General features: G+C 47.2%; 10 protein-coding genes across 10 annotated transcripts; 5 read left to right on the forward strand and 5 right to left on the reverse strand.

Annotated features, from left to right (window-relative positions):
- Positions 1-1856: 1856 nt before the first annotated feature.
- N7466_010889 (sulfotransferase family protein) lies at positions 1857-2859 on the reverse strand (the record flags this gene model as incomplete). Its single annotated transcript, XM_057170278.1, has 3 exons — positions 1857-2292; positions 2358-2634; positions 2715-2859. The coding sequence occupies 3 exons, from the start codon at positions 2857-2859 to the stop codon at positions 1857-1859; spliced, it is 858 nt and encodes a 285-aa protein (XP_057016010.1).
- Positions 2860-4823: 1964 nt separating this feature from the next.
- N7466_010890 (uncharacterized protein) lies at positions 4824-5122 on the reverse strand (the record flags this gene model as incomplete). The annotated part of the gene is made up of 2 exons (XM_057170279.1): positions 4824-4938; positions 4971-5122. The coding sequence occupies 2 exons, from the start codon at positions 5120-5122 to the stop codon at positions 4824-4826; spliced, it is 267 nt and encodes an 88-aa protein (XP_057016011.1).
- A 2247-nt stretch (positions 5123-7369) lies between these two features.
- N7466_010891 (IST1 family protein) lies at positions 7370-8545 on the forward strand (the record flags this gene model as incomplete). The annotated part of the gene is made up of 1 exon (XM_057170280.1): positions 7370-8545. The coding sequence occupies one exon, from the start codon at positions 7370-7372 to the stop codon at positions 8543-8545; it is 1176 nt and encodes a 391-aa protein (XP_057016012.1).
- Positions 8546-9269: 724 nt separating this feature from the next.
- Positions 9270-11146, forward strand: N7466_010892 (AP-2 complex subunit sigma; the record flags this gene model as incomplete). The annotated part of the gene is made up of 6 exons (XM_057170281.1): positions 9270-9860; positions 10339-10490; positions 10554-10593; positions 10656-10685; positions 10747-10977; positions 11045-11146. The coding sequence occupies 6 exons, from the start codon at positions 9270-9272 to the stop codon at positions 11144-11146; spliced, it is 1146 nt and encodes a 381-aa protein (XP_057016013.1).
- A 1153-nt stretch (positions 11147-12299) lies between these two features.
- Positions 12300-13546, forward strand: N7466_010893 (putative transsulfuration enzyme family protein; the record flags this gene model as incomplete). The annotated part of the gene is made up of 2 exons (XM_057170282.1): positions 12300-12452; positions 12521-13546. The coding sequence occupies 2 exons, from the start codon at positions 12300-12302 to the stop codon at positions 13544-13546; spliced, it is 1179 nt and encodes a 392-aa protein (XP_057016014.1).
- Positions 13547-13618: 72 nt separating this feature from the next.
- N7466_010894 (Zn(II)2Cys6 transcription factor) lies at positions 13619-15351 on the reverse strand (the record flags this gene model as incomplete). The annotated part of the gene is made up of 5 exons (XM_057170283.1): positions 13619-13696; positions 13755-14295; positions 14351-14828; positions 14886-14981; positions 15069-15351. The coding sequence occupies 5 exons, from the start codon at positions 15349-15351 to the stop codon at positions 13619-13621; spliced, it is 1476 nt and encodes a 491-aa protein (XP_057016015.1).
- A 168-nt stretch (positions 15352-15519) lies between these two features.
- On the forward strand, positions 15520-15879 carry N7466_010895 (uncharacterized protein; the record flags this gene model as incomplete). Its single annotated transcript, XM_057170284.1, has 1 exon — positions 15520-15879. The coding sequence occupies one exon, from the start codon at positions 15520-15522 to the stop codon at positions 15877-15879; it is 360 nt and encodes a 119-aa protein (XP_057016016.1).
- A 174-nt stretch (positions 15880-16053) lies between these two features.
- N7466_010896 (putative proline racemase) lies at positions 16054-17268 on the reverse strand (the record flags this gene model as incomplete). Its single annotated transcript, XM_057170285.1, has 1 exon — positions 16054-17268. One exon carries the CDS (start codon positions 17266-17268, stop codon positions 16054-16056), a length of 1215 nt encoding a protein of 404 aa, XP_057016017.1.
- A 1232-nt stretch (positions 17269-18500) lies between these two features.
- Positions 18501-18800, forward strand: N7466_010897 (uncharacterized protein; the record flags this gene model as incomplete). Its single annotated transcript, XM_057170286.1, has 1 exon — positions 18501-18800. One exon carries the CDS (start codon positions 18501-18503, stop codon positions 18798-18800), a length of 300 nt encoding a protein of 99 aa, XP_057016018.1.
- A 640-nt stretch (positions 18801-19440) lies between these two features.
- N7466_010898 (SUN domain-containing protein) lies at positions 19441-20936 on the reverse strand (the record flags this gene model as incomplete). Its single annotated transcript, XM_057170287.1, has 2 exons — positions 19441-20535; positions 20604-20936. The coding sequence occupies 2 exons, from the start codon at positions 20934-20936 to the stop codon at positions 19441-19443; spliced, it is 1428 nt and encodes a 475-aa protein (XP_057016019.1).
- Positions 20937-21954: the final 1018 nt, after the last annotated feature.

The following is a 21954-nucleotide window of genomic DNA, read 5'->3' on the forward strand; positions in this document are numbered from 1 at the left end:
ACACAAGGTATACTAGTATAGATGTAACATGAGAACAAACGCCTTCAAACTACTACAAGCTTTCTAACTTGGGCGCTATGTAGTATTCTTTCAATTCAATCTCTAAAAACTTGGAGAAGCCAAAAAATCATCAAAATCAAAGCTTAATACCTCGAAACCGAATTCATACTGAAATATTGAAAATCCACGCCACAATTGAAGATTTATTTCCACGTGTGTGGCTTGATCTTTCCGGCATGACCCAGTTTTTTCTTCTTTTTTTTCAATTTTCCAGTTTTCTTAGGTGCTTTGGGAGTGTTTGGTCCTTTTTTTAGGGACGGTCCCCCTCCCGGCACGTAAGCCACAACGCCGAAGCTAGGGCATGCAAGTTCGTACGCGCGGTCTTTTCCAGATTGCATACGCAAGTGATGCACGCAGTCTAAGAAACATCTGATACAATTTCTTGTACTGCTCAAACATCGGACTTGATTGTATCTTGTATCACATCAAGTGGGAATTAACCGGACTTCCAGTTTAACCGGTCCTGATTTGTCGTACAAATCGGATCTCCAGATTCTAATGGAACAGGGTCCAACCCCCGTATTTCTCTACATACAACTCCGTAGTAACCGTGATATAGTATACTGACTAGTCACTGCGACCATGTTGTAACCCCGCCGGAGTTTAACAAGGACATATAATAGTATGTAGTACTACGTATACTACCGATCATAGAATAACCGTGCATATCAATAGTAATATACGAAAATTCATCAGTACACATGATCTCAATTGCTCATACACTTCGTACTCTAGAAAGATTAAAACCTACACGTATACACATGTATCAACCCAAAAATAAGACCCAGCGCCTCGCTCCTGAAACACAAACGAATGCGAAAAAAAATCGGAAAAAAAAAAAAAGAGAGATCAATTCCTCTACGCGCCATGTTTCAATTTTCCCACGCAAGTTGGATGACGTTGCCCCCGAAAGCCAGAAGCCCAAAGTAGGTAAGCGCGCGTAATTCGGAAAAGGCCGTTCAAGAAGAGTAATTAACCCCATCGGGACACGCCAAGCCGCTAGTAAGCCAAGCAATCTCCCTGGCATGCGGCGTCAGATGCTACGAATACGAACCTCCGTGGGTCCTGTTTCCCTTTGTATACGTGTCGCCCCTGATTTACCCAGCACAACTTGGACCCTGCGATCGCAAAGATTTCAGGGAAGGGGTTGTGGGTTGCGGTTAAGCTTTGGGTTTTTTCTTTTTTCTTTTTTGATTTTGGCGGGGTGTACACTGTAAGTTGTACATATTGAAGTCCATGATTCATGATTTATGCTTTATGCTTTCGATAGGTCAGATTTTATTGAAGTGTATACGTACGCGTGGCAAATAAAGATCTAGTATCCTGTTCACTACGCATTAGCTGTCGGTTTTTCTGTTTCTACGCGCGTTTACAAGAAATCCAAGGGAAAAGGGTCGCCCCTTGCGTGGAATGTGATGCACAATAACGTATGTAGATGTCATTTTTATAATCCGTTCCTCAGCCGAGGATTCTCCAATGTGGCTTAACCAATGCAAAATATCAAGCACCAAGGGTGCTAGGAATGATCAAAACAAAAGGTTTCAAAATATGAGTATGTACCAAAAAAGAAAATTGAACAATTACCGACTGCAACCAACTGCAATCAGGCCAGACACACAAAAAGGGGAATATTATAGCCAATAAACAAATGAAACCGTAGCCCAGAAACAGAAGTAAATAATAAGGGACCACGAAAATGCGTACCCTTCTCAGTAGAGCGCCTGCGCACACTGTTGAAGGAGTACTAGTAGTGAAAGAATGTTGCCCAGTCATAGAAAGTTATGCTGTTGTCCGATTTACCGGGCAAAGCGCTTCCAGGCCAAGGTAGCGGCCAAACCGGTGGCCAAAAGGGTACCACCAACAGTGACGGCCTGCAAAGCGGCGTTCATCATCTGGTGACGGTTGCGGGTGCTGCAGCGCTTGTAGAAGTCGGCCATGTCGTTTCCGCGGGGGAAGGGGGTATCGGGCACATCCTCCTCGAGGAACTCGGCGAGAGGACCCCAGCCGTCGTTGATGTTGTACTCCAGAAGACGCTCTGGGGGAACCATAGCACGGACCTCGGCGACGTGGTCGTTGTAAACCTGCTTGCCCTGACCGGGGAAATCACCACGGAAGAAAGTCTCGAAGAACTTGTTCAACATGGGGTAGTACATGCCGGCGGCCCAGCTGAAGTTCGAAACGAACTTGTGCTCGGGGTCGCTGACACGCCAGAAGACAGTCTTCATGACGGATCTGTTTCCAAGAAATCCTATTAGCTTTGAATTCGGATGTTACGGAATTGATGTATGGGAACGTACGCGTGCCATGGGTCAACATCGCGGGTGGTCAGGATGACCTTAGCATTGGGGTAAGCCTCAATGAGCTCCTTGGCGAAAGCACAGGCGGGCCAGTCACAGACGGCCTGGCAGTCACCCAAAAGCTGATCCCACTCCTTGCGGCCGAACTCGCCGATACCCTTGTACTTGGCGTTCAGGGCATCGTGCCACATGAGGCAGTCGGGCGGGTTCTCAACCGAGGCGCACATCATGTGGTAGCACTTTCCGTATCCCAGACGCTCCAGGGCCTTGCGCATAGCTAATAAAGGACACGCGAGTCAGTTTTGATATTCGGTGCGATTGACGAGAGAGAAGAGACAGGTTGGAATCCAAACTCACAGGCAGTACCAGTACGGCCGACACCCAGGGCCAGCACCTTCATGGGCACAGTGCGGTGGCACTTGCGACGGTCTATGTTGGTGTCATCGGTAAAGACATCAGTCCAGGGCTGAGGAGCCAGGTTGTCTGAAAGTTGCAAAGACATAATGATATAGTATAGAGTTGAAGAAACAACAACTGGAAGCTCTGGAAAGAATGGAAAGTTTGTGAAAGGGAAAGGGGAGATCCAAGTGGATAAATATAAGAAGAAAAAAAAAGTAAATAATAAAATAAAATAAAATATGTAAAATAATAAAAGAGGGGACCGACAATTCGAAAAAGTCTAGAATGGGTGGTTTGGAGTAAGGTTGATATGGTGATAAGGGGGGGGGGAGGGGAGGAGAGAAAGAAAGAAACCCAGAAGGGAAATAAAATAAAATACAGTTGATCTCTCGACAAGATCGATTAGAACAGATAAGTTAGGAAAGTGGATATCTGTCAAGCAATGCGAAGCCAATCAGCTTGAAGAAGCTCACCCACTTCTTTCACAAGTTCCAAGGGCCATCGACCCCCGCGAGTGGCGACGTTTCCACTCTCCGTTCCTCTCCCTGTCAATCCCTTCCTTAATTCTTGGCCGAAAAGAGCATTTTGTGACCCTTGGCAATTCATGCAGTTTATTTTGGGGTTTCCATGCGAGTTCTGAGTCAAGTCCACGTATACCGACGTCTGTGGCCATGTAACTTTTGGCGCTTTTCGCAAGTGAAAAGGGTATAGTTGAGGCGCAGAGCGAACAAGACGTCACAGGCTGACGCAGGGATGTCAGGGATTGTCAGGGGGTGGAGACATTGTAATGGTTTTGTTACACGAAATCTCCGTTACATGACTGCCAAGCCCGCCATCCACGTACAACTCGGCAATAGACAGGTGAATGCGTGTTGATCAACAGGAAATCTTTTAAAAACTTTTTCCCGGTGTTGGGGACGATCCGTGCGGGTTGACAGCGTTGATTGGTCGTCAAGCGGGGAAAGGCAACGCGTCCCTGGAAAGTGGAGAATGCGCCTGAGAGAAACGGAAAATCTGCGGGAATTAGAGTATTCTCTCGTTCAAAATACGAAAATCCACTTCCTTCTGGAAAAAAAAAAAAAAAAAGGATAGCGAGTCTTTCGGTGTCGCAAGTATATAGGTTGTATAGTCGGTAAAATGTTGGATAGGTAGAAAAAAAGTGATCCAAGGTTCCAATCAACCCAACTTCCAACTTCTCGTTTCAAAGTTTCCCTGTGAGAAAGCTGAACTCTCTGAGCCGATCCCTCATCCGTCTGGGTCCAGGGGCACGAGACAATTGGATCCAAACCTCGGGTTCCGTCCTCCGTTCTCCGTATAATCAAATCAGTGGCGCACCACTAGCTCCGCGGATTGATTGTATTGGAAGGTACTCGTGGTCGAGACCAACGGGTCACTTGTTTCCACTTTCGCCAAGGAACAAGGAAGAAAATCACATTCCTTCTTCGGGATCGACATTGGTCTGAACAGGGTTTCCAACTTTGTGAGCTTGTGATTGAGAGCGGGGCCTCCTCTTTTCTTCTTTTGTAACAAGTCGGGGCGGTGCAAGAGAATAATTAAAGCGAGAAAAAAAAGGGGGATAGACCCATCTCCCGTGCGATACCAAGAAATCAAGTCCGTTTGAAATGAACTGATCGGGTATGATCCGCCCGAGGGCTGGAGAGTTGAAGTGATCGTCCCGTTTGTGAAGCGGCCGGTGATTGAAGATCAAGAGATATTGAATGCTTCGGTGTTGTTTCATAGGTTGCTCTATACAACCTAAGAACTTGTCGGTATGGAGGAGAGTTTGGCATCTGTCGAGTAAATTTGGGGTACGGGGAGGTATCTGGAGTAAGTGACTGTATTGGGTGAGTGTAGTTATATGGGTTCGTCAGTCATAGACTCTCATGCGACCATCGTGTGTGCGACACTCTCTGGTCCCAACATATTAGGACCAGAGATGAAAGTAGCAAATTCACATAGAAAATATGAAGAAATAAAAAAATAAAAACCAGAAAGAAAAAAGAAAAAAGAAAAAAGGTCAGGGTCTCACTCAGGGTCATTCAGGGTCCTGCAGGGGAAGGGAGGCGATTATATGGGGGATGCCAAGACCTCACCATCGCGTTCGCCATCGATGAGCACGATCACCTCACGCAGTGCCAAGTCCGCTAGGGAGGTCGACGAGGTTGATTTTAGCATTTCCAATCTAATCAAAGCTTAGTTGCGTGCTTGACTCACTGGGAACTCTCATCCCCCGCCTCATATGCATCGGCAGTGAATAACGGCAGTTGGGTTGATGCAGGCGGCAACGTTTTGGTGAGGCTGTCAGAGGTTCCCGATTCAGGGTCCAAAGTCCAAGGGTCCAAGAGAATACGACCACGTCTTGGCATTGACTTTCACATTGGCTGCTGATTTCGACATCCGCCCTAAAGTGTTGGCATTTGGTGGAAATTGGCCCAGCAATCCTTACCAATTGACCAGAGAAATTAGCATCCACATCTAAAGCGGCTTGCTGCGATGTATGTACTCCTGGTAAATGTCCACAAAATTCAGACATGACACCAAAGTCTAGTGACAGACTTCTTTTGGGCATTGGTAGTTGGCTTTTGGTTTAGTCTAATCAATATTGCACTGCGCTATGGTCAGTATGTCTCAATCTTATTCTTAATCTGAGACATCATACCCACATCATAGATCATATAACCTATAGATCTACAACGTCAATCATATTGTGGATCTTGTGGATATTTTGGTCTCGCAACTCATTGACATGATAGATATTAACTATGGTTCTCACGCTGGGGGGTTTGAACGAGGTCTGACTGATCATCTAGCACCAATATCAAACCAAGTTGTTAGTACTCACTCCGCACACACTACTGGTATAAATGGAAGCAGATCTGAGGCTCAAAATAGGGGTTTCACTCTTCAATGTTGAGGCTTGCCTCCAGACCAAGGCTCAATTATCCCCGGTGACAAGCCAGACTCGGCATGTATCAGAATTACAATTGGCAATTCTTCTCCCTGTGCCGAGTCAATTGTGATATTACCACACAACTCTATACTCATTTCGGCAAGTTTTAGCCCGCAGAAGCTTTGAGTGAGCTCCATATTCAGACATCAGATATACTACAGTACTCCAGGGCTTTCTTAGAGTGTTCAAACATTCAAATGTTGGGCCCTGCTAACGATTACTAGAGATCAATATCCAAGGGGAAAGACTGCTAGCACAGAGAGGCTTTTCAACCGTCACGTTGCACCGTCTGTTGAAGTCCATCGCCTCGTTCGGCTCTACTTTACTGGGGACCTGTCCCTATTGCCCAGGTGGACATCCCGTCGCCAAGAACCACATGCTGTCTTCTCCCTCCCGCGACGGCATCACTTTCGATGGATTCCCTGCCCTTCGAAACGGTGATGGGCGCCAATAGATGAGCTCTGGCGGTCTGAGTGGCAGTCTGGTCAGAGCCTCATTCACTGTAAAGGCTGGATACACTGGCGGAATGGAGGGACAGCGGTCTGACGAAATGTCTGTCATTCAGAACATCAGACTGGCTCTCTCGGCGGCCAATCTCCATTGAGATTATTTGATGCGATTCATGCGAGTCTGGGTTATCCTGTCTGGCAGGATGTCTGCAGATACCGCTAAGCAGAACAGCCTTGCCCAAAAGAACCTCTGCATTCCTTCATCCTCATTCATATTCATCGGTCAAACACATTTGCATGCCCACAAGAACTCCCTGTCAGCGCCCAGCACGTCGAGGACCAAAGCAGTCAACTGTCTACCATCAACCAAGCCAGAATTACTTTCTCAAAAGAGCGCACAAGCCTTGAAACATGTACACAACTGCTTAGCTTAGCACGTCCTCGTACCCCTGGGAGGTCTTGGGAGGGCAGGCTTTGCCTATACTCCCATGGACGTTAGTTAATAACACGTACTACACAAACACTCATTTATTTCCATACCCTGTTGTACATCCTAGTACTGGAAATTTGGAGAATGTACATATAGCTAGTATATACTCCATGTGTGCATACTGCATCCAACCTTCAAATAGATAGTTTAGTATTTGAGAGGCCACATTCAAATGTTTGTTAATTTAAAGCGAAGAGCAAAATATGTCCACAACATAGTATTAATTTGTACACTATGAAATTTGAATACCCTTGAGCCTTAAGTACCTTGGGTACCTGAATACTTACTAGTGACAGGTCACTACTGTGGCCTATGTAATGTTATGTTTGGTCTTGTGAGTATCCCCCTCGTATTTCCTGCCAGGGACGTATTTTCAGTTTTTATCGACATAATTTATGACAGTTTAAATGGGGGTTTTTCTTGGAGAAATTCAGTAACTGAAGTCGGAGTAGATGCGGAAGTGGAGCAGCTCCATCGCCCCCTCAATCCACCGGAGCACCTAATCTTGACATTCCCCTATATTCACCCCCCAGTATTTCCAAAATGCCTCCTTCGGCACAAACTGTGAGTTTGCTGATAGTCTGACTCTTTGAATCTCTGTCGATACTACGTCCTCAATGATACTGTACACTCTTCCGGTCCAGGCTGGCTGCCTAGAGCTACCCCGCACTGCTATCATCACTCACCTGCAGCCTGCGATTTTCTGCGAGCGGACACAAACAAGATGGACACGAATCAAGCTAATAACGCGGTCTCAAAGACTAGATTGATATCTACGCTGCGCCTCCTTATCCCGCGTCTCCGCCTCGTTCAGAAGAAAGACACGGCCTCTTCCGTTGTCCAGCGTCGCGAATTATCTCAACTTCTTAGTGAAGGACGCGAAGCATCAGCGCGCATCCGAGTCGAGAATGTAATCTCAACCGACATTGCCGTGGAAGTGATGGAGATGGTGGAGCTCTACTGCGAGTTGCTTCTGGCGCGTGCCAATGTGCTGGACCAGCTCGCATTCGGAGAGAAGGGCACCCGTGCTAGATTGCGCGCCAAGGAACTTTGGAAGCGAAATAATCAAGCGCAAACCGGAGGATCATCGAGCACAGCAACAGCTGCGGAGAGCTCTGGGTCTCTGTTTGGATTTGGCTGGTTTTCGGGTTCGCAAAAGAAAGAGGCTAGCCCATCTGCGACCGGCGCAAATCACACCGATGATGCCTTGACCGACGAGGAGAATGCTTATATGGATACTGCATTGGATGAAGCGGCTGTGGCTATTTTCTACGCGTGGCATCGCTTCCCACATGAACTGCGCGAGTTAACTATGCTTCGGACCATGCTTGGAGAACGATATGGCAAAGAATTCATGGCGCTGGCACAGGACAACAAAATCGACTCGGCAAAGGTGCCTGAGCGACTTTTGAAGGGGTTGCGATTGCGACCTCCTGGGCCGGAGCTGGTGGAGAGTTATCTGCGAGAGATTGCGAAAGCATATGGAATCCCATGGCCCGCAGAAGAGGATTTGGAACTCCAGGAAGAGCTTGGCGATGCCCCGCCGGAATATGTGGACGATCAAGGTGACGATGATAATGGGGATCTACCGCAGACCCCAAGTAAACAACAGGGAGATCGACCTAATTTCTCCGAGGCTAGACGAGCCTCTGAGACCAGTGAATTGAACAAAGCCACTCCTCCACGGGGTCAAGCTACGGGACGCAGCCCCGTCATTGTGGCACCCCCTGCTCCTAGGACAGACAATCCAAACCCACGAGTCAAAGTCCCTGGGGCAGATCAAGAGGGTGGGAAACCCACCAAGCAAGAATCTACAGCACAGAGCAAAAGCAATAGTAGTGGGATTCCCGAGCTGGATGAGCTTACACGGCGGTTTGCAGACCTCAAGAGAAAACCTTAGGTATTTCGACAATTGAATTAGTTCAAGTTTGATTTGAATTTTCCAACAATGCATACTTGCGATCACCCAGGATCTCCCAAGATTCTTTTCTTTTTTTTCTTGTATAATCTCAGGTGCGAGTGCCTTGAACTGGGCCAATTTCCAACAGAACCGACTCTGTTTGTTTGGACATCAAGCCACTTCATTTCGGCAGAGTAAAGATACATTGTGATGAAGGACTCGGAGTGTATAAGAAATGGACTTCTTGCCGTATTCAAATCGGGGCTATCAACAAATCCTTCGACTTTGAACTTGGACCCACCGAACTAGCAGCAACCCTGCATTATTTCCCCCCTCAATGTGATTTCTGATTTCCCCATGAAAATTAGACTATAATCAATGGCAGGATTTAAAGCCAATGCAAGACAAGACGAGATGTCACTCGGGCCGTTGAAACTAAAAAAAAAAGGCGGGACCATTCCCGCTTGGGTAAAGGTCCACATTTGAATCTCGATTCGATGCATCACAGGACGATAACACGAGCTTTCACCCAACCATGTCGCACATTTATATGAAATAAACGCCAACCCCTCAAATCGGTACTTGATCTTGCCTTAACGAAATCCAGGTCCCTCTCGTAGGGTTCCCCTATTTATCCCCATACCCCAAAAAAACCACGGCCAACTCAATCTGCCTGTTCCCCCGATTATCCCTCCGATCCGATCCTTACCCGTCAGCCCCAGCCATGCCCGTCTACATGATCCACGGATTCCGCTGGCCCCGCGCTGGTTTCACCGGAATCCGTGTCTACGTCGTACTTCACAACCTTGAAGAAGCTGCCGCCGAGTACATCCAGCAACCACTCACGTCAGAGCTATTGACCGAGTCCTTCCAAAAGACACAACCCGATCTGATCGCCCGTCTACCCGAACTGCGCTTTATCGAGCAATACGATCCGTACGACGAAACAAGTAACACCGTGAGCCAGGACTATGCCTATGTGGCATCCAAGGTCTTGACCATTCCTGATGGCGGTGCTTCGGTGCCGGATAGCGCGGGCCCCGGGTTGAATATTGCGGATTGTGTCGAGCAGGGATCGGGCTTGTCGCAGGATGAGTCGGAGGCGCTGGAAGAATTGCGCAATCGTTTAGCGCCGGAGGAGAAGATCGGGTGGTTTATGGTGTACAATGGTGATCCGGATCGATATTATCCGCCATCAGAAGAGGAGGAGGATAGTGAGGAAGAGTATTATGATGATGAGGATAGCTATGTCGATGAGAAATCGACGGCGCCGTCGGAAGCTGCGACTGAACCAAGTACCCCAGTCAGTTATACGGTATGTGGCGCCTAGAGTTTATCCCGCCTTTTCCTTTCTGGTTCAATCTTCTCTTGGAATGTCCAGTTTGCTAACGATCGGATTTTCACAGTCTCGATTGACAAGACTTTGGAATCGGATGAGCTCATCATAGGAATCATCATTGAATTCCTTGCTTATAGCAAACCCAACCCCCCCGGATATAATGCCTACGAATAATGATCTTTTGAATAGTATATTGTTTCTGTTTTCGTTCATGCGGTACATTGTTATGCACTTGTTCAAAGTTTGACGGGTTTTACGCCTTATGCTTGTTGATAGCCCCAGATCCTTGCTAATATCTCCATCCCTCGCCTCATCTGCCCTTTTTTATTTGCTTGCGACCGATCAGATACTTGCTGAGTATATTAATAAGCTATTTGGCCCAGTATATTCAAATTTTTGGTATACATTTTTTTCATCAATTTGTTCTACTCTGATAACATCGGAGGCGGTGTAGAAAGGCAGTATGTCGGAGGGGAGCTTCACGATAACGGAAATCGCGGAGAACATCTTCAAGCCGTGCACTCTCCAAGCCACCAAGACTCGATGCTTACCAGGTGATCGGGTATTTACAATGGTGCTTTCATTTATCCTCGTTCAGAACCGCCAGTCAGTATGCCCCTATCTAAGGAGAAATATACCATCTATGGTCTAAGCTGACAGCCGATATAGGGGCAAAACGCGCCTGGCGAAATGGTACGCCCCATACAGTGTGAGTGCTAGCATCGTGGTTCTTTCATCTTATTCCCACATGAGCTAACCAATGGATTCTAGGACGAAGAAAAAGTGAAGCTTAAGGGCGAGGTCCGTCGCAACCATACCACCACTTCCGCTCTGGATCGGTAATCAACTAACGCCCCTCCAGGTCCACCGTCTTGTCGCTCCCCGAGATCAGAAATACCAGTCAAACTTTGTGGAATTCCGTCGAAGTACCAAAGTGGTTTACCGACGATACGCGGGACTCTTCTTCTGCGTCTGTGTGGACGCCAATGATAACGAGCTAGCGTACCTGGAAGCTATCCACTTCTTCGTCGAGGTGCTGGATCAATTCTTCGGCAATGTGTGTGAATTGGATTTGGTGTTCAATTTCTACAAGGTGCGTTGGAACGGGAAGGGTATATTGACTGGAGATTAGTATGCTGATTGTTGGCATGGGTTAATAGGTCTACGCTATCCTTGACGAAGTCTTTCTCGCCGGCGAGATCGAAGAAACGAGCAAGCAGGTTGTGCTCACGCGACTCGAGCACTTGGACAAATTGGAATAAGGCCAGGGCTGAAGTGGATGGTGGTTGATTCTGTGGGATAGGGATGCATCAGCGCATACATATGGGACGCGGAGTTTTGGAGTTTCAATTTCCATGGTGGAGTTATGTCAATATTAATGTTATCTGTAAAATGCACAGGATTTATGGATCTCCAGTTACGATTCATCTTGTATCAACTTGAAGGGTGATGGTTGGCCACCAAAGGTCGTTTAGTTCACATGTGCCATCGAGGCTTATGTCTTTACTACTACCAGTACTTGTTTGAAAGAGCCAATTATCTACCAGTAACACTCCTAATACCCACAGGTAAAGAGCAGCTCGCATTTCTCTAGGTAAGTACGTTTCTAGTAGCCCTGGGGGTATACTTTGAAATGTACATACTAAGCACTTTAAACTTGGGGTGGGTATACGTACACTCAGTACTCAAGATGCGTACCTACTAGGTCCTTGGAGAAGAGTACAAATCTAGTACTTATCAGACAACAAGTTTGACCATTGATCAAGTGGGGTCTAGTGACACGCAAAATTTTTGGCTTAAGAGTACAAAAACGATCTCGCGTGCGGACCTCGTGACGAAAACCCCCTCCTTAACTCGCGCGTAGCCTTACAAGGTTTTCGACCACTTTCTACCGCCGCTGTGGTATTATCGGAGCGCGGTGTGGCAGGAAGTAGCACTTAATTTCATTACTTTCCAACTCCCGAGCCGCAAAGGAGGAGATAGGCTCATGTCCTGTTAATCGCCATTCCTTGAGTCTTGCAAATTCCGTTTCTCAATGACTAGTTAGTGGACCTCTTGGATTGATTGCTTGTTTGTATTTAGGTAAGATACTTGTTTTGGAAATTTCAAGGTTGTTACCTACTAGATACTATGGGATCATTTATCTAAAATCAATCAGGGAGCCTTATCCTGCTCTGTTTTCCACTCGGTCTCTACTACTAGTAGTAGTGAAGCACTTTGTGCATACGGTATACCAATGCATCATGGTCATGATTGGTTCAAAGTCCAAGTGGATCTTGTCCGTTTTAGGAACTTGACGGGAGTGGGTCCAAGATGGTCAACGCTGATTCACTGAACAGGTCAACGAGTATAAATCAAGGGCAAGGCCTTCATTTGACAGAAATTTGCTCTCTACACAATCGAAAGCAAGAGAATATGTCACCAGAGAACGTTCACCCTGCGACTCAGGCGCTCCACGCCGATGATCGTTTGAACTTGGTGACCGACGTTGCACCGCCGATACATCTATCCACGATCTTCAGATACCCAGATGATCCCAACGAGCTAATCGTCTCCGAAGATCCGGTGGTATGTGATTGATTATTTCCTTCAATAATTTTGCACAAGACAACAAAGTATACTGATACTGTGATTAGGCAGAGTTCAACGGGAAAAATTTCGTTTATGCACGTGAATTCGCACCAAACCAGACTCGCTTCGAGGCTGTCATCTCGTCGCTGACCAAGGGCAATGCAGTCAGCTATGCCACCGGACTGGCAGCACTTCACGCTGCATTAACACTGCTAAACCCACGTCGCATCGCAGTCGGCGAGGGTTACCACGGTAGTCATGAGGTGATTTCAGTGGTTTCCCGTCTATCCGGGCTTCAAAAGCTCAGCCTTGATTGCCCAGCCGAGGATCTAAATGAAGGAGATGTCATTCTTCTTGAGACGCCCATCAACCCATTAGGAACGGCATTCAGCATCGAGGAGTACGCCAAGAAGGCGCACTCGCGAGGCGCATACTTGATTGTTGACAGTACATTCGCACCGCCAGGTCTACAAGACCCATTCCTGTGGGGAGCGGATATTATTCAACATTCCGGGTCCAAATATTTCGGTGGACATAGCGATCTTCTATGTGGTGTCCTTGTCACCAAGCGAGCGGACTGGACAAAGCAACTTTTCGAGGACCGACTTGCTCTGGGCAATGTTCTCGGGAACATGGAGAGTTGGCTTGGAGTTCGGAGTTTGCGGACCTTGGAGGTTCGTGTTCAGCGTGCGAGCCAGAATTCTGCGAAGTTGATTTCGTGGCTTGATGCTGCGCTGAATGCTCCATCGCCTGCACCTGGCTCGGAGGAGGCGATCGTGCAGACGGTGCTGCAAAAGATATATCACGCCAGTCTTCAGAAGGAGCCTTGGTTGAAGAAGCAGATGCCCAATGGATTTGGGCCTGTTTTCTCGATTGTTATGCACCGGGAGGAATATGCTAAGCATTTTCCGAGTAAGCTGCACTACTTCCAGCATGCAACAAGTCTCGGCGGAGTGGAATCTTTGATCGAGTGGCGGGCGTTGTCTGATCCCAAAGTGGATCGGAAATTGCTGAGGATCAGTATAGGTCTGGAAAGCTGGGAGGACTTAAAGAATGATCTGTTCCAAGCATTTCAAGCCCTATGTGAATGATTTCTCTGTAATTACTTGAAAAAGGTTGCTGGGTTATCAAATATGAAGATCAAATCCAAAGCCAGTCTCGACCTAAATGACCAATGTCGAAGATCCATCGCGATCGAGCTGCTGGCGAATCTTGTAGCCAATATTCTTGTAGAATCTTGGCTGCGTTGACAGCATTTAGACAATTGGTGAGAGTCCAGAATTTCTCTAGACAGCTCACCAGAAAAGTCCTCTGAGCTTCCCACTGGCATTCCATCCCAGCCACGAAGATTGGCCAGAGAATGCACTTGAATAAAGCCGGATCATCCTTCAAAGAGTCAATCAAGCCCAATAACTCCGAGACAAGATCATCCTGTGCGGTGTTCTCCTCCGCTATGGCATTAAGAACCCTTCCGCCATATAGAAGAGACCCCAATTTGTATGCTTGTGATAACAGGTAGAGGTTTGTAGTATCTTGGGGTGATGAGTCTCGAGACTGCTGTAGACCCGAAGCCCAGGCATAACAATCAAATTCCTGAATGAGCTTCAGCAATGATGCTGTATCCTCCTTGCTAGAGATGGCCGTGACAGAATCGAGCATCGTAGATGCTGTGATACTATCTCGTTGCGCAGAAAGGCATTGGATAGCTGTTAGTAGATATTCCGGACACCCGAGAAAAGACTTTTCAATTGTTTCTTGGGGTTCAATTCCCTGTAAGTTGAAAGAGCTGGACTTTGAAAGTAACTTGGGCCGTGAAAAGGTAGCCCCGAGAGTTTCAATTCTGTTTCTGGTGATTAGCTTATTAAATGGCAACATGTTAACCAATAATGACTCACAGATGAATTTGTTTAGTGATAAACCCCCTTATCTCTTGCAAAGTCTCGCCTGGTCCTTGATTGACCCCGGCAGGGCTTCCAGACGGCAGATAAGTAGAAGCAATCAACTTTTTTGCACCCTCGAGATGAAAATTCCAGCCATCGCTGCCGGACTCGATCAAATCCAAGAATACCAACAGAAATATGCTGGCGACTATCGTGTCTTGCTTGTAATTTCGGTTATCGCGCAAATAGTGGGATAATGATTCTATAGCCTGCTGCTTGAAGGAAAGTGCATCCCTATTGGCGTTGACGAGCCTCAGCTCTGTTGGAAGTTCAGCCTGGTCGAAAGACTGGCCTGAGTTAACATGGTGTCGAGCCGCAAGTGCCAAAAGAGCCTTTAGAAGAACCGGGTCCTTCAGACCAAGAGAAATGAGACTCCTGAATGGATTCTTATTGCTGTCATATACTATGAACAGTTTGCAAATGCGCTCATTATCTGTGATACGGGTTAATGTATGCAGTGTGGATCTGATTGAGAAGCAAGTAATCATACAATAATCAATATAATATCGTGATGTTCGGTCCAGATGTAGAAATGATGGATTCTGGAGAACAAACGATGGGTCTGGTATGGTGTTTAATGAGAAATCTGTATCAAGATCAGCATCTCTCAAACAAAGACATTCGCTTGCCATCAGAATTGCATGAAGACTTTCATACAGATGATACTACTTACTATTGAAATTCAAGCTTCCAGATTGTCCATGGGCACATTGAATCATTGACTGCCTTGAACTTATCAAAGCAGACTTCTTATCATCATGATCGGGTACACCACTGTTCGGAAATGACCGACCCTGCATCTTCCCGCGAATCGCAACGCCCTTAACCCACCGAAAGGGTCTTTTGTCGAAACACTCCAAGCCAGCCTTTTGGCATTTCGCACAAGGCACACCGGACTGGTCACATTGAATGCGCCGATTGCGGCAAGTGTAGCATGGCTCAATTTTCTGATCCATTGGATGTGAGTTGAAAGTGGCAAGTATCTTTCCTCTCGAGGCTCTGCAGTGATAGCAATCCGCTTACTAATACACTCAATATTGTAGATTGAGACTCGAGAGTCGAGACTCAAGAGCTCAGGGAGTTATTTACTACCCCTCAACATCTTCAGGTTTATCACCGTGGTCATGAATCCCACTCCAAAGCAGATCCTCGATATTGAGGATGCTCTAGTCACTGATGATAACCCACCGCGTTATATCAACGACGGTACTCTCGACTATGAGCGATGCGCTAGACTACACAATTACCTGGTCGCGTACGACTGGATGGCTCGCCACAGAACAGATACGCCTAAACTAGATGCGCTAGCTCGCGAAAAGTGGTTTTGGGCTGAATCAAATGAAGGTATACAAGCCACTCGTGAGCGTCTTATTCCGTCACTCAATTCGTTCCTAGATTTGATATACGACCCTGAGCCTGAATTCTTCTACTGGGTCGGGGGTCTTATAATGAGTTTTGAAGACGGAATTCTACCCTATGAATAGAACGAGCCCGAAGACCGGTTTGTTGTGATCTATGATACCCATATAGATCTATTGGATCGCACCATCTTGGTGAGACAAAAGGAAGCAGTGTTGTGGATTTTGTTTCTAAGAGACGTGGACAAACACCAAAGACACCAAGTCCAAAGCATATTTAAATAGTCGAGTAGTGCTATTTTATGTTGGAGGGCCATTCTGAGCACATTCATCTATCGTGAATCCACTCTCGGTTGTCGCATCACCTTCCTCGACAATGAATGTCGCTGCTCCAGTATAAAAGGCCTTACCCTCGACTTGAACCACAACAGACTGCCTTGCTACTCCGTGATCACCCTTCAGCAAGATGTCATCATTCACGATCGAAGCAATGAAAGCCCCAGTATCAAATCGGTTTGACACTAAAGAGTTGTAAGCCCACCTCTGTCCTCGCGGTCTCACATTCTTCGCATTTGCCAATGCCATGCGAGCCGTGACACATGAGCCAGTCGGCGATCGGTCAATCTGGTTCTCAGCGAAGAAACAGAGACCAGTTTCCTTACCATCAACGCCATCAGGCCGTGACCCAATATCACGATCCACAAGCATGACAGAGTACAGGAAAGAAAGTCTCTCGTCCTCAGGATGGCGCAGTGCAGTGATAACATCAGGATTAGTAACGAGGTGGGCCTTGAGTTTTTTCACGGCGCCCGCAACAGACGCAAGGTCAACCTTGCTTAGCCCATCTGCGAATCCTAAATCCCGAGCATCAGCGAGAGCATAAAAGGCTCCACCGTAGGCAATATCAAGCTTGATTGAATCTCGGCCATTCAGCTCCGGCCACGCGACATCCTTGGGAATAGGAATCACAAGATCAATCGCAGCAGCATACGCCGGCGTAGAAAGAAAAGTGACCGGGCGCGAGGGATCGGATTTTTCCCCATCAGGAGTAGTAGGTACACTAACACGGACCAAGCCGCATGGAGCATGGACGTTGACCACAACCTCATTGGTTGCGGGGATGACTTTTAATGTGTTCCGCTTAGGGAATACGGTCAAGTCATGAGTATCGACCAGGAAACGGCCTAGGGCTATCGTGGCATGTCCGCACATGGTGGAGAAGCCGCCATTGTGCGTGAACAGTGTTCCGATGTGTGCCTCCCCCGTTTGGACGAGTTCTGTATCTGGGATGATGATCGCGCCGTACATGTCGTAGTGGCCGCGAGGCTCGAGCATGATGCGCTTGCGAATATTGTCATATTGTAACTTGGCTTGATCGCGTTGTTCCAATAGTGTTCCTTGAAGATTGGGGAAGCCTGAATAGATGATTCGGGTTGCTTCGCCGGTGGTGTGCATGTCGATGCACTTGATCACCTCGCCCGAGGGGCTGTTGTTGAACATCTGAGCTAAATCCATGATGGGATTGATTGATTGATGCAGGAAGGCCTGGAAATCATCAACAAGGATTCAGAGATAACGTGGAGTAAAAATATAACTCCAAGTGAGTCAAGTCACTCAACGGGTGGGGAAAAGAAAGCCGAGATTGACATCGGTTGCCGCCTCCGAGTTGCCGATCTTTGAGTGGAAGATTGCTTGTTCGGGTGATCTCTCCGCGCTTGATATCGCTAATATCATACTTCAATATTGGGTAGTACAACATTTGGAGAATAGGATCTCTTGGGAATATTTGTCGTAATATATGGAACTTTCACTTAGGTACCTGCAGTTGCTGGTTTTGAAGTAACATTCGTTTAGTAGCTACTGGGTTACAAATTGGGCTTCTACGACCTTAAGCAGGAACATTTCATGGAACATTCAACATTGAACCAAACAAATATCAAAATTGTCTCTTCCATATCCGGTCATCCTGCCCTATTATCGAAAAATATAGCCGAAATTAGATCTATGGCCCAAAAGAGTAAATAGTTAACGAGGCCACGAACTCGGTCGCACTGTTTACATGGCGACATCGGGGATCCACATGAACCTTGGAGCCAATCAAAGGGTCTAAGAAACTCGCTACAGGAGAATAATTTAAGCGTGGCAGAAGTCACATCTGAAGAATAGTGTATATATAGAGCGTACAGGCCCCACAAGGTAAGATTAGGGTCGGAGTAGGCGACAGTCAGAATTTGTGACTCTTGAGACCAAGGACAGAGAGAAGGTGATTGGCGCTAAAATGGACTAAAATGGGGCTTCATTATACTCTGTCAGCGCTGATTGGTCCGCTCGGTTCATGACATCATAACCCGAGCTCTTCACCCGCGCCATACCCGATTGGGATGATTTAGGATGATTTGGATTGTTTGGTTCTGCTTAGTTCTGCTTAGTTTGTACTTTGGGATCAGGAATGAAAAATGTTTCAGCTGATGCTATCTTTGGATGGGAATGGTTCAATATGTAGAGAATTAGAAGGATGGAAATACTATATCTAGGGTCTTCGCGCACACTTCTCTTTTGAAAAGTACACACATTCATTACTCCCTCGTTTATATCGACACTCGACTCTCTAGTTCTTGCGAGCATCTATCACAGTATGTATACCACGTGGTTAATCTCCGACGCCAACTATGAATTTGGCTAATCTGATCTACCTTAGGTCTTTTCTACATCTTTCTCGCTTATCTCATCCTCCTACCAACCACATCATGCCTCCCGCCATGCACACCATCCACACTCTCTCAACCTTTGCCAAGCGAAGCGGCACCAACTACTCTCTCTATATCATTGCTATTATGGCTGGCTGCATTGTTACCTGTCTCATCGGCTTCTCTCTTTACAGCATGTACGCTGGCCTTGGTGAAAACAGCCAACAGGGACTTGAGCCTTCCAACGAGCAGAGGAGATATATGCGTGAGGTTCACCAGCGGAATCTCAATGAACTTGCTTTCATAGCACGACGACCGGATATGATTATTCCAGTTCATGAAAAGGACATGAACTATTGAACATTTCCAAGGTTGGATGCATAACCTTGGATAAGGCATAGGAGTATATGGGGCAATCAATTGGCGTTTCGGTCTGGGCTTTCAATGCACATGTGCATGTGGATGTACATCATGTTCTTATGTATATCATGTCGATCTAAAAAGCATATAACGTTCGACATCTATCTTCTAAGATGGAGATCAATTTTGAAGAAAATAATCTTTAAGAATTATCGAGCCTTATCTACGTCCTCATCCGGGATCGCAAACGAAAGTACAGTACATGTAGTAAATATGATGTAAATGTAAATTTGAAACCGTTTTTCCTATATCCAACCAAAAAAAGAACCATGCAAATCAAGAAGGGAAAGGATATTCAAGAAGCGTAAAAACAAATGCCGAGCCAAGGTATATAAATCGTAAAAGGCTGAAAAAAATGGCAACGTCGGAGGTCGTCATGAAAGCATCCAAGGATGGGAAGAAATTTAAAAAAGGGGTATGTAGAAAAAGAAGTAAGGTGACAATAGATGCAAAATGGATGCAGAGAATTGAAAAAGATGCATGTCTGACGTGGAAGATCCACGGATGAGGTGCACAGGACATTGCAAGATTGACTTGCAGTATTCGTAGAAAAAGGTCATCTGACTATTTCGAGACAGATTTAGAAGTTCATGGCCAGAGCAGCCACGGCACCGAAGACCAAGCTGATTATGGAGACGGCAGCGCTGGAGGCACCGTTGGCGCTGGCGGTGGTGGAGGAGGCGGCAGAAGTATCGCTGCTAGACCCAGTGGAGGAGATCTCCGCAGCACCGGTAGGGTTGAAGATTTGCGGGCGGTAGGTGTAGCTCATGCTGGGGGTGGGGCTAAACTTGGGCAGTCTAGTGCTAGAGCTGTACTGAGAGGTGGAGGTGAGTGTAGAAGTGGGGTGAGAAGTGTGAGTAGAAGTGGAGACTGAGGTCGAGGTGGTTGAGGGAGCAGAAGTCGAAGTGCTAGTTGAAGTGGGAGTCTCGGTAGTGCTGGTGGTAGTCGGGGTAGGGGTAGAAGTGGAGGTAGAGGTGCTGATGCTGGTGCTGGTGCTGGTGCTCGAGGGAGCAACTGTGCTAGTGGGGACCGACACAGTCTCGCTTGCACTGGAACCACTGCTCTCGATATCAAAGACAACAATCTTGGCCTTGGAGCCGTTGGAGGCAGTGACAACGCAGCCAGTGGCACCGCCGGCGCCAGTGAAGACATCGGGGGCACTCATCTCATTGACAGCCATGGTAGAAGGGTCAATACGGCAAGGCAAGCCGTTGCAGTCGTCACCATCACACTCGATCTCAATACCAAACTCAGGTCTGACATCACGGAAAGGAGTGGTGGGTTCAAGGTAGATGGGGTTCCAGCCAATCTTCACGTAGGTGTTGCCCTCACCATCGGTGTTAGCACCAGCGGTGTAAGGAGACCAGTTACCAACGGGGTTAGCATTGGTACCCCAGACGCAGCCCTCCTCAGCAGTGACACCGGGAGCATTGATGTAGTACTGGGCAGCAGTAGAGCACCAGTAAGACATGCCAGGCACAGCCAGGGTAGTCAACTCCTCCACCAGGGTCGGGATCAGCATGGCCTCGTTTCCAGGCAGCACAGTCTGACAGAAAGATACAGCCTGGCTGGCCTTGTTGTGCGCCGACACAACACCAGTTCCATCCTCACAGTAAGGATTGTTGGGGAATGGCTTCTGGATGTCACCATTCTCATCACAGTACAAGCCACCGTTCTATATATCAGCTGTCAGTGGCGATCCCCCTTGCATATGACAAATTTACTAGTGTAATTTAAACTCACCATAGACATGGGGTATGTGTAAGAGGTAGCCTCGGGGTCCCACTGCATGGACACTTGACCAGCAGGGCAAGCGTAGGGGCAGTAGTTGCCAGGCTTACAAGGCTGGTTGGGGCTCATAGCCCATCCAGCGTTCTCTTCATTGGGAGTGACGGCGACCAATCCAGCATCAGTAGGGAACTGGCATTGTCCACTCTTCTTCTGGAGAGTTGTAGTCTCGGGGACGGTACGAGCCTCATGGTGCTGGGCATGGTGGTGACCGTGATGAGCGGCTTCGACACTGGCAATGAGAGCGACAAGCGCGGCGGCTCGGGCGGGAGAAATATCGAACTTCATATCTGCTGAAAAAGAAGGGTAAAGAGCGAATGAATAAGAATGTAAAAATTCAGAAAAAAACGAGTGACTGGGCAACAAAGGCCGGAATTGGTGGGACACAGAGCTCACGGAGTAAAGGTCTACAAAACAGAGAAAAGAAGGAATGGGGGGAAAGCGAGACACAAAAGGGCCACAGAAGCCATCAGCCGGTTCAGAGCCAAATCAGGGTAAGAGCGGATTATCCACAGCAAGACGACCCTGAATGGCCCCTGAGCTAAACCTTGTTGACGATCCAACCCTAATCAGGGTACTTCAGCGACCGGTTTCTTGGGGTCTAATTACTTTGCATGCTGGCCATGACCCCTGATTCAAACCCCACTAGTCATTTTAGCGTGCTGTAGCGTCAGGGGTAGTTCATAATTGGACCAATGATGGTAACGTTTCCCCGATGGTTCATGCTTGGCAGGTGGAGAAAGACCAATAAGCCGCAATCAATGCGTTTAATTGTGGAGTAATGAACCCGTTCTTCCTCCGTGCAAAGAAAATCCTCGTGGGCTAGATATTTCGTGGAGAAAAAGAAAAGAGAGAAAAAAAAAGCAAGAGAAGAGAGACGGGAAAAGCAATGAATGGGAAAAAAGACTCGGATCAGTCAGCATGAACATTATATCAGCAGCAACATTTGAAAAGAATCAACAATGATAAAGTCACCACTGAGAGTATTTCACTTTGCCGACAACTCCGAGGTCCGCAATATTCGGCATTAGCACCGGTCATGGTCAATCCCAATAAAACCCCCAATCTCTTCCTCGGTTTGATATAATCTAGGCCCGCTGATCATGATAGATCGGTCTCTATGGGACCCAAACTTTGGAAAAAGCGGGTGATTCTCGTGGTCCCAAAGGCAATTGAAGGGGCTTACTATTGCCATACAACCACAGAGAGGGCATCCGGTTCAAATTTTATCCATACTCAAGTGTATAGTCTACTCAATGGTGCCAAGCTAAGACGTTTATCATGGGTCTTGTCCAAAGCTTGGTCT

The sequence above is a fragment of the Penicillium verhagenii genome (genome assembly GCF_028828195.1).
Source record: "Penicillium verhagenii strain IBT 33310 chromosome Unknown utg000012l_segment0_segment0, whole genome shotgun sequence".
Taxonomy (NCBI): domain Eukaryota; kingdom Fungi; phylum Ascomycota; class Eurotiomycetes; order Eurotiales; family Aspergillaceae; genus Penicillium; species Penicillium verhagenii.